General features: G+C 41.0%; 1 protein-coding gene across 1 annotated transcript in view; it reads left to right on the plus strand.

Annotated features, from left to right (window-relative positions):
- Positions 1–13,350, plus strand: part of ero1a (endoplasmic reticulum oxidoreductase 1 alpha) — a 24,257-nt gene extending 10,907 nt beyond the window's left edge. The window contains exons 2-16 of the mRNA XM_029714104.1: positions 3,397–3,516; positions 3,612–3,695; positions 3,922–3,966; positions 5,691–5,761; positions 7,423–7,496; positions 7,760–7,880; positions 8,089–8,135; positions 8,312–8,320; positions 8,426–8,452; positions 8,893–8,985; positions 9,712–9,958; positions 11,774–11,843; positions 11,989–12,075; positions 12,266–12,402; positions 12,580–13,350. Coding sequence (XP_029569964.1) covers positions 3,397–3,516; positions 3,612–3,695; positions 3,922–3,966; positions 5,691–5,761; positions 7,423–7,496; positions 7,760–7,880; positions 8,089–8,135; positions 8,312–8,320; positions 8,426–8,452; positions 8,893–8,985; positions 9,712–9,958; positions 11,774–11,843; positions 11,989–12,075; positions 12,266–12,402; positions 12,580–12,640 — 1,293 coding nt within the window. The 3' untranslated portion in view covers positions 12,641–13,350. The remainder of the gene's footprint in view (positions 1–3,396; positions 3,517–3,611; positions 3,696–3,921; positions 3,967–5,690; positions 5,762–7,422; positions 7,497–7,759; positions 7,881–8,088; positions 8,136–8,311; positions 8,321–8,425; positions 8,453–8,892; positions 8,986–9,711; positions 9,959–11,773; positions 11,844–11,988; positions 12,076–12,265; positions 12,403–12,579) is intronic.
- The last annotated feature ends 2,048 nt before the right edge of the window (positions 13,351–15,398 follow it).

Here is a 15,398-nt window from a genome sequence, read left to right on the forward strand (position 1 = left end):
TTAGACCATTCTCCTTGTATGACTGCTGGAGGAGAGTCAGGCGTGTTCTACTGATGTTGAAAGACAAATTCCAGATACAAATATTTTTGCATTATTATACAATAGATGCGAAATGGCATTCTGAGATAACATCACTAATGTTACACACACTTCATACACGTAAATGAATGTTAGCTAGCAAGCCAGCCATCTAACATTAGCTAGCTCACAGCAAGCTTTAACTTGGGATCTTTTGTTTAGACATGTAACATTAGCTAGCTAAAAAAACATGAACTATAATCCCAATCCATAAAGTAATGTTACTAGCAATACAAACCGATTGTCATAGCTAAAGTTAGCCAAATAAATTTGGTTCAATGTTAACGTTAGCTAGCTAACATTAGGCTATAACAAGTAATGTGAAATGGCATTCTGAGAAAACATCACTAACATTACACACTTAATATACGTAAATTAATGTTAGCTAGCCATCTAACCTCAGCTGACGTTAGCTAGCTAACAGCAAGCTTTAACTTGGGGTCTTTTGTTTTGACATGTCACGTTAGCTAGCTAAAAAATGAACTATAATCCCAATCCATAGAGTAACGTTACTAGCAATACAAACCTATTGTCATGGTTAACAAAATAAATTAGCTGGCTTGCTAGCTAACATTGAACCTATCGAACTCCAGCTGGCTAGTTAACAGCAAGCCTTAAAACCTCTCTAGGACATATGGGACGGTAGCGTCCCACCTCGCCAACAGCCAGTGAAATAGCAGGGCGCCAAATTCAAAACAACAAAACAACATACAGATACCCGCCATTTTGGAGTCAACAGAAGTCACAAATAACATTATAAATATTCACTTACCTTTGATGATCTTCATCAGAATGCACTCCCAGGTATCCCAGTTCCACTATAAATGTTCGTTTTGTTCGATAAAGTTCATATTTATGTCCAAATACCTCCATTTTGTTCACGCGTTTAGTCCAGCACTCCAAATTCATTAAGCGCGTGAGTTTAGTCCAGACGAAAAGTCAAAATAGTTCCATTACAGTTCGTAGAAACATGTCAAACGATGTATAGAATCAATCTTTAGGATGTTTTTATCATAAATCTGCAATAATATTCCAACCGGACATTTCCATTGTCTTTAGAATTGAAAGGAAAGGCAGCTCGCTCTCACGGCCGTGCGAATGTTTGAGCTCGTGCCAATTTTCCAGACACACGACTGAATCAGCTCTTATTCTCTTCCCATTCACAGTAGAAGCCTGAAACAAGGTTCTAAAGACTGTTGACATCTAGTGGAAGCCTTAGGAAGTGCAAAATGACCCCACCAACACTGTGTATTAGATAGGGAATCACTTGAAAAACTACAAACCTCAGATTTCCCACTTCCTGGTTGGATTTTTCTCAGGTTTTTGCCTGCCATATGAGTTCTGTTATACTCACAGACATTATTCAAACCGTTTTAGAAACCTCAGTGTTTTCTATCCAAATCTACTAATTATATGCATATTCTAGCTTTTGTGTCTGAGTAGGAGGCATTTTACTTTGGGCATGTTTTTCATCCAAGCTACTCAATACTGCCCCCTTTCCTCAAAAAGTTAACTCGCCATGAAAACAACATTCTGACAAAATTAGAAACGTATACTATCTGAAACTGTAGCTAGATTCGTACCCGTATACATGGATGAAAGCTTCACAGCAGACTGCAACCCCTTTCATTAAATAAGACGTCCTGTGTCATTTTCATTTAGTTTGCACTGCTTGTTTGGCCCGTTGTGTTCCACTGATTTCAAAACTCGGTCAACTTCTTCCGTGACAACAACAACACTTTCTTCCCCATCACCGTCATCAGAAGACTCTCTACAATGTCTTCTTCAATGAAAATGTTTTGACCTAAATCGGGGATTTCCTCATTGTCTGATTCATTTTCTGAGTCAGAGAGAGTCAGCATGGCACGATCGTCCTCCAAAAAGTAGTTCATCACAACTTTATCCAACTGACCTTTGTCGATAGCGCCTGATAAATTCAGGGCCGCAATGTAATTGAGAGCAGTAGCAACATATTTGCAGTTCTCCATGGCTAACATTATATCTTTAGAAAAAACTGCAGTGAAAGGATTATCTACACATAACGAGCAGCTCATTTTATAGACAAGATGCTACATCGCAGAACAATCTGAAACTCATCTCTCGGCATGTCCAGCCCACTCATTATCTCAGCCAATCATGGCTAACAGGAAGGTTCCTGACTTTTTCTTTGGCTAAACCAACAAGGCTCGTAATTGAAACAACTTTATTCGTATTTACAGATGGCATAAAAGTTTGTTATTAAGGAACATGAAAGTTCACATGTTCAAGAAGGCATTTCTGCCAAAAAACGCATTTTGATAAAACAATATTTTTTTACTTTCAAATGGCTCTCCTGTCACATTTGTTTGACTGGGATGGGCAACTGATCAATCAAGAGTTAAAGGAAAACTCCACCCAAAAAACAATTTTGCATCATATGATGTTGCATTTTGCAAAATACAGAATAAGAGGATGATTTCTGTATTTTGAAACTTAAATATCTTGAAAACTTTATTGCTGATAAGCTAAACATTTCGGGACTATGTCAACAATGGACTAATGAAACAAATGCCAAAATATCATTTTGGGGTAGAATTTTCCTTTGAAATTGTAGAATACACAAGGTGCAATTTTTTAAAATGTGGTTGTGCATCAGCAGTTTTTCCTCTTGTTAGGTCAGTCACTCAATTACCCCATGTCAGGCAAAATGTTTTTAGATTGATAAATTAGTCTAGCCAGCTATCTAAACTTGTAGTAATCATGATCGAATTACTGACTAGGAGGGCCCCCATTGCTTTTGTTAGTCACCCTCGCTCAGATATATAAAAATGCTAACATTTCTCTCCACCCTATGGCAAAATGTGTAAAATTTCAGAAATTAGCTTTAAAACAGAAACATTTTATCTGCGCCCCATGACAAAATGAGTAGAATTGCATGAAATTAGTTAGAAAATGGCTAAATCTTCTCTGGCAAAATGTATAGTATTGTAGCAAACTTGTTTTAAAAGTACAATATTTTCTATACACCCCATGGCCCCAAAGAATGTATCCGCTGTCAAGAGGGGGGCCTCTAAAATATTTTTCTCGCAAGGTGAGAGCCTCCCCCTAACAAAATTTCACATAGGGCCCCCAAAAGGATGGGAACAGCTCTGACTGCATGTATGGGTATGCAGACCAGCGAGCCACTGCGGCCCCTCATAAGTTCTGATCAAAGTTTGTTCATCCCTGGTTTACAACTATCATGTTTACATCATGGACTGGCAGTAGTCTATGAATTATAGGCCCTACAGTTGAAGTAGGCGTACAGTTTATGAAGTACACTTTCTTTTGTTACCACAGGTGACCGGTAGCTTGGATGACTGCGCTTGTGATGTGGAGACAATTGATGCCTTCAACAATGAGCGACTCTTCCCCAAACTTCAGAAGCTGCTTGAGTCCGACTATTTCAGGTTTTATAAGGCAAGTCAGACTTCTCACACCTGTTATTTCATGTGTCCCAACTACAGTATATCATGATAAAATCTCTATCTCTAAATCTCTATGCCGTTCTTTAGGTGAACCTGAATAAGCCATGTCCATTCTGGACAGACAATGGCCTCTGTGGGCAAAAGAACTGTGCCGTGATACCATGTACACCAGTGAGTATCTTTCTAACGTTGGCCTACCTCTGTCACTGATCAAATAAGGATTCATATAAGTTGAGTGCATAGCAATAGAACGGATCTACTGCTTATTAGACTTGCTTTCAATGAGAATGACGGCTCTATAACTCACATTTATATATATATATATACATGTGCATTTGGTCGGGTCGCCCATAAAGCTACATAGGGGACCTTTTAAGATTGTACTCATGTCCAACAGAATGAGGTCCCAGAGGGAATCAAAACAAATGGCCATCACAATAAGGTAATATGATTAAGAACTTTATGAAGGGGAATTATTTGAAATTAGGGTCATATCATATAGCTACTGTAGTGCACTTAGGCCATTTACAGTTGAAGTCGGAAGTTTACATACACTTAGGTTAGAGTCATTAAAACTCATTTTTCAACCACTCCACACATTTCTTGATAACAAACTATAGTTTTGGCAAGTTGGTTAGGACATCTACTTTGTGCATGACACAAGTAATTTTTCCAACAATTGTTTACAGACAGATTATTTCACTATATCACAATTCCTGTGGGTCAGAAGTTTACATACACTAAGTTGACTGTGCCTTTAAACAGCTTGGAAAATTCCAGAAAATGATGTCATGGCTTTAGAAGCTTCTGATAGGCTAATTGACATAATTTGAGTCAATTGGAGGTGTACCTGTGGATGTATTTCAAGGCCTACCTTCAAACTCAGTGCCTCTTTGCTTGACATCATGAGAAAATCAAAAGAAATCAGCCAAGACCTCAGAAATAAAAATTGTAGACCTCCACAAGTCTGGTTCATCCTTGGGAGCAATTTCCTAATGCCTGAAGGTACCACATTCATCTGTACAAACAAAAGTACGCAAGTATAAACACCATGGGACCACGCAGCCACCGTACCGCTCAGGAAGGAGACACGTTCTGTCTCCTAGAGATGAACATACTTTGGTGCGAAAAGTGCAAATCAATCCCAGAACAACAGCAAAGGACCTTGTGAAGATGCTGGAGGAAACGGGTACAAAGTATCTATATCCACAGTAAAACGAGTCCTGAAAGGCCGCTCAGCAAGGAAGAAGCCACTGCTCCAAGACCGCCATAAAAAAGCCAGACTACGGTTTGCAACTGCACATGGGGACAAAGATCGTACTTTTTGGAGAAATGTCCTCTGGTCTGATGAAACAAAAATATAACTGTTTGGAGGAAAAAGGGGGAGGCTTGCAAGCTGAAGAACACCATCCCAACCGTGAAGCATAGGGGTGGCAGCATCATGTTGTGGGGATGGTTTGCTGCAGGAGGGACTGGTGCACTTCACAAAATAGATGGCATCATGAGGAAGCAAAATTATGTGGATATATTGAAGCAACATCTCAAGACATCAGTCAGGAAGTTAAAGCTTGGTCGCAAATGGGTCTTCCAAATGGACAATGACCCCAAGCATACTTCCAAAGTTGTGGCAAAATGGCTTAAGGACAAAGTCAAGGTATTGGAGTGGCCATCACAAAGTCCTGACCTCAATCCTATAGAAAATTTGTGGGCAGAACTGAAAAAGTGTGTGCGAGCAAGGAGGCCTACAAACCTGACTCAGTTACACCAGCTTTGTCAGGAGGAATGGGCCAAAATTCTTATTGTGGGAAGCTTGTGGAAGGCTACCCAAAACGTTTGACCCAAGTTAAACACTTTAAAGGCAATGCTACCAAATACTAATTGAGTGTATGTAAACTTCTGACCCACTGGGAATGTGATGAAAGAAATAAATGCTGAAATAAATCTTTCTCTCTTATTATTCTGACATTTCACATTCTTAAAATAAAGTGGTGATCCTAATTGACCTAAGACATGGATTTTTTACTAGGATTAAAAGTCAGGAATTGTGAAAAACTGAGTTTAAATGTATTTGGATAAGGTGTATGTTAACTTCTGACTTCAACTGTAAATGTGCTAAAACAGTTGCACTACGTTTGTATGTGTCTGTGTCTCTGTGTATGCGTGCAGTACTCAGCTGAAGCAAACAACCAGGAGTGTGAGAAGGCTGAGACGCTTGGAGCAGTGGACAGCTCCCTCAGGTAAGGTACGAGTTCTATGAAGAGTCTGATGTAGCATTAGGCAGCCGCCGATGGCGGCAGATTGACGAGGGTGGCATTTTATGAGCTAAACTGACCAAGACGCACCTCCAACAACAAATAAAATCTCACATAATTCTTCCCAAAAACAATGACAATTTCTCTCAAAAAGCATATGGGCTTTCTAGGTGAGCACTGATGCCGCTCTGTGATAAACAGTGCCAACTATGTCAAAGGCAGGGGCACAAAATATTTTGCTTGTCCATTCCCAGCGTGCCACTCCAGGGTGCTGTTGGACAGACTAATCGCTACGGCACTCTACCAACGTTTCATCAAAACATAATCGAACATAAAACATGTAGCAGATATAATCTATCCTATGTGGTATTTTCTGTAGCCTACAGACTGGAGATAAAATGTATGATAATGTAATTAAACTGACACTTTTTACATCATGCAGGTTTCTCCGTTCAAATAGCGACCAATAATAAAAAATGCGCTGGGCCTTACAAGTGGTGCAGCGGTCTAAGGCACTGCATCGCAGTGCTGTGAGGCATCAATACAGACCCGGGTTCGATCCCAGGATGTGTCACAACCGGCCGTGACCTGAAGTCCCGTAGGGCAGCACACAATTGGCTCAGAGTTGTCCGGGTTGGGGGAGGGTTTGGCCAGGGGGTTTTACTTGCCTTATCGCGCTCTAGCAGCTCCTTGTGGGGGGCCGGGCGCCTGCAGGCTGACTTCCGGTCATCATTTGAACGGTTTTTCCTCCGGCACATTGGTGCAGCTGGCTTCCTGGTTAAGCCGGCGGGTGTTAAGAAGCTCTGTTTGGCGGGTCATGTTTCGGAGGACGCATGACTCGCCCTGCGTCTCTCCCGAGACCGTTAGGGAGTTGCAGCTATGAGACAAGATCGTAATTGGATTGCAATTGGATATTACAAAATTGGGGTGAAAAGTGGGTAAAATACAACCAAAAAAAAGCATCATGCGCTGACATGTTAACAATCAACATATTTTAAAACCAGGTCAAAGTAAATTTGACAATATGGAATGGACAATCAGGCTACTTACAACTGCTGTCCAGGAGTTTCATCCTGTGTGCAAATTGTCATGACCAGTGGGTTTCAAGTTTGTATCTGTACATTTTTGACGAGCAAAAATAATATACTTTTGAATTTCCCGCTGTGTAAACACATTGATTCTCAATGCAAATAGGCTCAGGATAACTCCTGATAAAGTTGGCTAGCTGATATTCAGAGCGTAAATAGTCATTGTGATTAGTCACAGTAATCAGGACTAATTAAGTCGATGCAACTGCCTGTTACAAATGGTAGTCCTACCACATGGATGGGCATTCATACAATTATATTGCGGGCCAACGCTGTAGGCTACACCCCAGTAAGCACAGACCGACATCTTTTGAACGTAGATTCTGGACCAAATCTGACCCAATCATCTTTTCAACTTTCATTCAGAACCGAAAAGGAACCTGATTTCAACATCTGGAAAATACGTATTTTGGTTATTGGGACTATTGTAGTTTTGCGGAAAGCAGCTATTTTTTGTCTCTCCTAGGGCGGCAGAACGGCCAGGACCGGGCCTGATACTACTTCATCCCTTGTGTTGGATCAATAGCTTGACATCCTTGTGGTTGTTTCTCTGTGCAGTAAGGAGACCAGGCAGGCCCTCCTGGAATGGAACAAGCATGATGACGAGGCAGAGCGATTCTGTGTGATTGATGGTAAGTAAGCTAACCATGTTCTCTTCTCAGTGAAGGATTTTGTAGAATTTCAATATTTTGAATGTTAAACTTGTCCAAATATCTGTGAAGGACAGCTAGACTTAACATTATTTGTGCCTGAGGCAACAGCCTTTCATTCAAGAGGGATGTTAAATCTTCAATCCTCTTAGCATCCTCTTGTGCTGTAGGCTGCAGTATGGTAGAACAGATGCAACAGACTCATCCTCTTTATGAAGGTTCATTCATACGCTCTTTATTCTAAGATGAGGAGTCTCCTGATTCCCAGTATGTGGATCTTCTGCTAAATCCAGAGCGCTTCACTGGATACAAGGGGCCAGAGGCCTGGCAAATCTGGAACAGCATCTATGAGGAGAACTGCTTCAAGTAAGACTTGGTTACACTTTATAATAACTTTCATGAATAAGTCATTATAAATGCTTTATGCATGTCATACATGCTTATGAGTTGTAATGCTTATAAATGTTCATAAATGCTTCCCTTGGATATGAATCAGTTGCCACTTAAACAATGAAGTGGCATTGCAATTTAGATTTTGGATGTTAACAGTAGGCTACAATATGATTTTCCTCAGACCATACACTGTGAAGCGACCTCTAAATCCTATGGTATCTTACAGTGGTAAGTCCACCTGATTTACCCACTGTAGTAATTCCATAATCTTCAAATGCAATAATTAGCTTTTAAAGAATAAGTTAAAATTGATCTAAGTGTCAAGAATATACAGTATATATTTTGTATTGCAAGTTGCAACCAAAGATTTTCATTGATCTTTTATTGTTTCATTCCACCCACAGGAACTGATGGTAAGGATCATGTTGTTTACAATTATAGTTATTTTGGACCATGTAATGTTTGTTCATTGAGCTCAATGAGTATCCCATAAAATGAATAATCTCATGTCTTTGCAGGGAAGACATTTTACAGTTGGCTGGATGGTAAGCAGTGAAACACTTGTAACATTGACCAAAACCCCTTCTTAACTGTTGTCAGGAGAGCGGCAGGTAGCCTAGCAGTTAGAGAGGTTCGAATCCCAGAGCCGACAAGGTGACAAATCTGCCGATGTGCCCCTGATCAAGGCACTTAACGCTAATTGCTCTGGATAAGAGCGTCTGTCAATTACTAAAATGTAAATCAATGACGTCCACTCATTGTCCTATGAATATTATGAAGCACAATGTTCTGATACATATTTACCCCTTTCACACTATTGTTCTGTGCCGAGCTGTCTTGGTTACCGTGCTAGAAAAGGACAATGAGAAAATAAAATATTGGAGCCAGCACAGTGCGGTTGAAGTCAACATGATAGTGTGAAAAGGACTGCTAGGTTGACTGACCAATGAGCCTCAGTTGTCTATCATCCCCGATATCCTCCCAGGCCAGTGTGTGGAAAAGAGGGCTTTCTTTAGGCTCGTCTCTGGGCTCCACTCTAGCATCAACATACACCTGAGTGCCCGGTACCTTCTAGATGGTGAGTCTCTCTCACTCACTCACTCACTCACTCACACACACACACACACACACACACACACACACACACACACACACACACACACACACACACACACAAAGAGGAAGCTGGTTGGTACACTACATGACCAAAAGAATGTGGACACCTGCTCGTCGAACATCTTATTACAAACTCATGGGCATTAATATGGAGTTGGTCCCTCCTTTGCTGCTATAACAGCCTCCACTCTTCTGGGAAGACTTTCCACTAGATGTTGGAACATTGCTGCTGGGACTTGCTTGCACAGCCACAAGAGCATTAGTGAGGTCAGGCACTGATGTTGGGCGATTAAGCCTGGCTTGCAGTCAGTGTTCTAATTCATCCCAAAGATGTTCGATGGAGTTGCATGTTGACCAGATTAACTGTTACGCCTATACCATATTTACTTTTCACCTCTTTATATCTGCAATGGGAATATAAAATGGGAATATGTATTACAATATGTCCATTGATGAGGGGTGTATCAAAGAACCTGCACAGAAACATCTGCTAGCACCAACCCCCTCCCCCCTAGACAGATAGATCTGAGAGGATTGGACAAGATGTAAGCAAGCCTATCAGAGGGCAAGGTGGCACTATACTGATTAAATCAAATCCTCTCAGATCTCTACAAGTGTCCAGGGGGTATGGGCAAGTGGTTGTTTCTGGACAGGGCCAAAGTCTCACCTCCTTCCTCCTCCCTCTCAGACAACTGGTTCCAGAAGAAGTGGGGTCACAACGTCTCTGAGTTCCAACAACGTTTCGATGCCCAGCTGACCAACGGCGAGGGCCCAAAGAGGCTGCGCAACCTCTACTTCCTCTACCTGATCGAGCTGCGTGCCCTGGCCAAAGTCCTGCCTCTTCTCCAGCGCCCCTCCTTCCAGCTGTACACTGGCCAACCCACCCAGGACCGACAACACAAACGCGTGCTCCTAGAGCTCCTCCAGGTGGCCAAGTGAGTGTACTGCAGGCAAAGAATTACTGGGTCAATGCAATTATGTAAAACACTAAGCAGAATGTATAAATATGTATTTGGTCATGGTTCAGATGAATTAACAGTATATTGACACCATATTAAACAAACAAAGTCATACTATAGCAGGGTTCGCCATCTGGTGGACCGAATTTTGCCCACGGGTAGTTTTATGTGGCCCCCCAAGTTTTCTGAAAACAAATTCACATTTTTGTAAAACTTTTGTTGGACATAAAAGACGGTAAAAACAACAGGAAATCAGTTAAGTGATTTTCATTCAAGAAATCTGTTCCCAAGTCTTCTCACGCATAATAGAGACATATGATCATATATAAATGTAAGCAAGGTTTGAAATTGTTTTAGTCAAACATTATATCGGTTTGGCTTCTTGCGGTCAATTTGCAATCTAGAAATTATTTTCCGGCCCCCCGAACATCTGCTCAAGAAAAAGTCGTCCCGCAGCTGAATGTAGTTGATGATCAATCTCCTTCCGTGGTCTCCAACTGCTCCTAAACACAAGTAAAACTAAATGCATGCTCTTCAACCGATCGCTGCCTGCACCTGCATAACTTCTCTGGACGGTTCTAACTTAGAATTTGTGGACAACTACAAATACCTAGGTGTCTGGTTAGACTGTAAACTCTCCTTCCAGACTTACATCAATCATCTCCAATCCAAAGTGAAATCTAGAATTGGCTTCCTATTTCGCAACAAAGCATCCTTCACTCATGCTGCCAAACATACCCTCGTAAAACTGACCATCCTACCAATCCTCGACTTCGGCGATGTCATTTACAAAATAGCCTCCAATACCCTACTCAACAAGCTGGATGCAGTCTATCACAGTGCCATCCGTTTTGTCACCAAAGCCCCATATACTACCCACCACTGCGACCTGTACGCTCTCGTTGGCTGGCCTTCGCTTCATAACCGTCGCCAAACACATTGGCTCCAGGTCATCTACAAGACCCTGCTAGGTAAAGTCCCCCCTTATCCCCGCTCACTGGTCACCATAGCAGCACCCACCTGTAGCACGCGCTCCAGCAGGTATATCTCTCTGGTCACCCCTAAAGCCAACTCCTCCTTTGGTCATCTCTCCTTCCAGTTCTCTGCTGCCAATGACTGGAACGAACTACAAAAATCTCTGAAACTGGAAACACTTATCTCCCTCACTAGCTTTAAGCACCAGCTGTCAGAGCAGCTCACAGATCACTGCACCTGTACATAGCCCATCTATAATTTAGCCCAAACTACTACCTCTTCCCCTACTGTATTTATTTATTTTATTTATTTTGCTCCTTTGCACCATATTATTTATATTTAACTTTGAACTTTCTTCAAACTACAAATCTACCATTCCAGTGTTTTTCTTGCTATACTTTATTTACTTTGCCACCATGGCATTTTTTGCCTTTACCTCCCTTATCTCACATAATTTGCTCACATTGTATATAGTCTTATTTTTTTCTACTGCATCATTGATTGTATGTTGTTTTACTCCATGTGTAACTCTGTGTTGTTGTATGTTGTCGAACTGCTTTGCTTTATCTTGGCCAGGTCGCAATTGTAAATGAGAACTTGTTCTCAACTTGCCTACCTGGTTAAATAAAGGTGAAATAAAAAAATAAAAATAAAAATGTACTATAGGGTATTATTCATGCAGTCTTCATAAGCACTCCATATATGCTTCATAAATAATGTATAAGCAAAAATCATATTACATAAAAGCTGATGTACTCTAAAAGGTACCTGCTTGTGTTGTATCATCGCAGTGAAAAACTCTTTAACACCCCTCAGGTCTTTCCCTTTGCACTTTGACGAGACGTCTCTGTTTGCTGGGAATAAGGAGGAAGCTGTCAATCTCAAGGTCAGTATGCTATTGGCCTACAGTATAGTACTCTTAGAACACATTGAACTCTATGGACGTTATGTAGTCATGTCTGTTGAACTACTAAACCACTATCTGTGCTTCTCTTTCTGTTGTAATTTCTCTTTCTTTTCATTGACATCAGGAGGATTTCAGGCTGACCTTCCGCAACATCTCCAGGATCATGGACTGTGTGGGCTGCTTTAAGTGCAGGCTCTGGGGCAAACTACAGGCGAGTGAACAGGAGAGTCCTCTTAACGCTGTGATATTTGACTGCTCAGACATTTGTGGTGATACAAAGATCTATTTTAGTTAGTGAAGTAATATTGTTATTGTATTGTAGACACCTTGACCAATGTAGAGGGATTGAGGTGACTTAGGTTGTTATGAATGCTATAAGTATGCACTCTCACTCCATGCAGACTCAGGGGTTAGGCACAGCCCTGAAGATCTTGTTTTCTGAGCGACAGATCGAGGCTCTGCCCAAATCCAGCAGCGCCCGGCTCACTTTCCAGCTCAGTCGCCAAGAGATAGTGTCTCTCCTCAATGCCTTTGGAAGGTACAATAGTTCCTGGCATAGAATTAGATATACTAGAAAAGACATGCCAGTTCAAATCAACATGAAATCTATCTGGCCCCCACTTCTTTTAACTTTCAACCACTCTTAACTCTACTCAAATCCATTTCATACAGGAACTTCACTGTGTAAATAAAAGGTTTACATTTTGTTTTTCAGGATTTCAACCAGCATCAGAGAGTTGGAGAACTTCCGATCACTGCTGTCTAAGGTCCGGTAGCCTGAACCTACACGTCCCTACAGAGAGCCACATACCCACAAAAGAATAACCAGGCTGATTTAGAAATTATTCAAAATACAACAGCATCAGCATGTAGCTGGGGTGTTTGGGGCTGCTGAAAGACAAGTGAAAGTCCTGACAAGTGACTTACAAGGGATCTAACTAAACAAACAAAGGAACATGGGCCGTAGCCAATCCCCTTTGAGCTACTTGCCAATAAGGGTGTTTTCACAGTTTTGATCTACAGTTCAAATCAGTTTGAGTGTTTGTTACATTGTTTTTTTAAATTTGTTCCGGTTGGTTTCACATGCGGGTCACAAATGTCAAACGAACTAAAATTCCTAAACAAAACCACCTGTCCATTTAAGGCATAGTTGTTTTGGACAAAAATGCTCACGTTTAATCAATCTGATTATCATGAAGCATCACTGTGTATCCAAATCTATATATCGTTTTGTTCTTCCAAAAACATGCGGGAGGAAACAACGCAATCCTTGCTCTAACTGCTACGTGAATTGACAATATTCAGTAGTTTATATCCCCGGTATAGTATGGAACGCTGTTTGCGTCTTTGCGTGTCAAAAAAGATACACGTCAAATAACACTATTTGACACATTAAATAAGCTTTTAAAGTCACACGTCAAATAACAGTTTAATTGTAGAATGTTGTGTTGGACCGCAACTTCTGGTATTCTTCAGTTCATGAAAAGAAATAGCTAGCCAGCTACTAAACCCTCTTGCCCAAAGCTAACGTTATAAGCAGCCAGCTAGCTTCATGAGGCTCGACCGAACCGGGTTATGTGTTATGAAGCTAGCCACAATAACGATTAGGCACAATATTGGAATTTTCTGTTTGCCTTTTTGAAAGTGATGCAGAAGGTTACAATTGGTGGAATCCTGCCTTATTTAGACTAGATAATGTCAAACAAGGTTGGAATGTGAAGCAATGAAATGGGGTGTAACTGACTTGCCTAGTTAAATAAAGGTTATATATAAAATGCTGTACAGTGAAATAAGTATGCCCCTAATGCAATTCTAAAGTCTAATACATCCAGTGTGAATTAAACAGATTGTCTTTTGTTGTTTGCATATAACATTTCAACCTCGTTTAGCATGATCTATTCAATTACGTCATAATTCTACTATTTGTATTTATTTGCATCACTGTCAATGACACTTTTATTTTGAAAGCTAACCGCAAAGTCCACTGTTGTGGCTAATCCTTATTGTGGCTAGCTTCACATGATTCCACCATTAATCAAATAAGAACTGTCTTATAAATTAGTTATTTTAGATGATGACACCAAGCTAGATAGTTAGCTAGCTAACTATAGCTACTGAAACAGATTGTCGTTTTTGGGGAAGAACATTGTTTGCATCCATGAGCTAGCTAGGTGCGCGAGATAAGTTTACCAGCATCATAGCATACGTATCGATGAATCGTTGTGACATATGAAATATGAGTGATAGTGTAATCAATGTGTAATAACTACGTACAAAAATTATAAACGCGTTAAATGTATGTGACGTGCAGTTATATTCAGGTCCTGATTGGTCAACAAGCTTATTTGACACGTCTGTTGACACGTCAAATAGTGTTATTTGACGTGTGTCTTTTTTTGACATGCAAAGACCCAAACGGTGTTCCATAGTATAGCCCTCTCTCCACTAATCTGCATCGGATGCGCTCATAAATGCGCTGCTACTCAGAGAATGTTTCAGAAATACAAAGTTATGATGCTGCGTGGATTTCATCAAATGGTCGCAGTCAAACAACCATTAATACTGCGCGACTCTGGTTATTTTCTTGTGTTTGGTCTGGACTGCGTTCTCGCCTACAGCGAACCGCGCCACAGTACAAATTGAATCGGGAAAAACCGCTCCAAACCAATTGTGTGTGAAAGCCCCCTTAGATACTGTATTAGGTTTTAAAAAAAACGTTGCACCGTTTTGCTTCCAGTACCTTTTCACAATGGGTTTATTGGCGAGTGGTTGACTACGTTATCCTCAAACATTTTGCACACTACATATGTAAAACGCGTTGACCATTGATATAATGTGTACACTTCTCAGGGCTTTTCTATGTGCTGTAAGGCAACTGAATGTAATGGGATGTTTTCTATGAGTGAAAAAATAAACATTGGCGTGTCCTACATCATCTACATAAAGAGTGCCCACCCTTTGTGAGGGAAAATGTAATAAACAAATGAAAGTGGCACATATCTCTTATTGCTGTAAGAGTAAATAGGGGCCTTTCTGACTCAGACAAAGCTATCTCCTGTAGCAGCTTGATGAACAAGTACACCCGCTGGTCCGGACACTAGTCTATCACAGGGCCTTATGCTGAGTACCAAGTAGAGCCATCAGGTCCTATTTCTTGAGACTCTGGGATGCTGGCCTTCTAGGCAGAGTTGCAAAGAAAAATACATATCTCAGACTGGCCATAAAAATAAAAGATTAAGATGGTCAAAAGAACACAGACACTGGACAGAGGAACTCTGCCTCGAAAGCCAGCATCCCGGAATCGGCTCTTCACTGTTGACGTCGAGACTGGTGTTTTGCAGGTACTATCTAATGAAGCTGCCAGTTGAGGACTTGTGAGGCATCTGTTTCTCAAACTAGACACTCTAATGTACTTGTCCTCTTGCTCAGTTGTGCACCGTGGCCTCCCACTCCTCTTTCTGTTCTGGTTAAAGCCAGTTTGCACTGTTCTGCGAAGGGAGTAGTACACAGCATTGTACGAGATCTTCAGTTTCT

Source organism: Salmo trutta, chromosome 25, assembly GCF_901001165.1.
Source record: "Salmo trutta chromosome 25, fSalTru1.1, whole genome shotgun sequence".
NCBI classification, from domain to species: Eukaryota; Metazoa; Chordata; class Actinopteri; order Salmoniformes; family Salmonidae; genus Salmo; species Salmo trutta.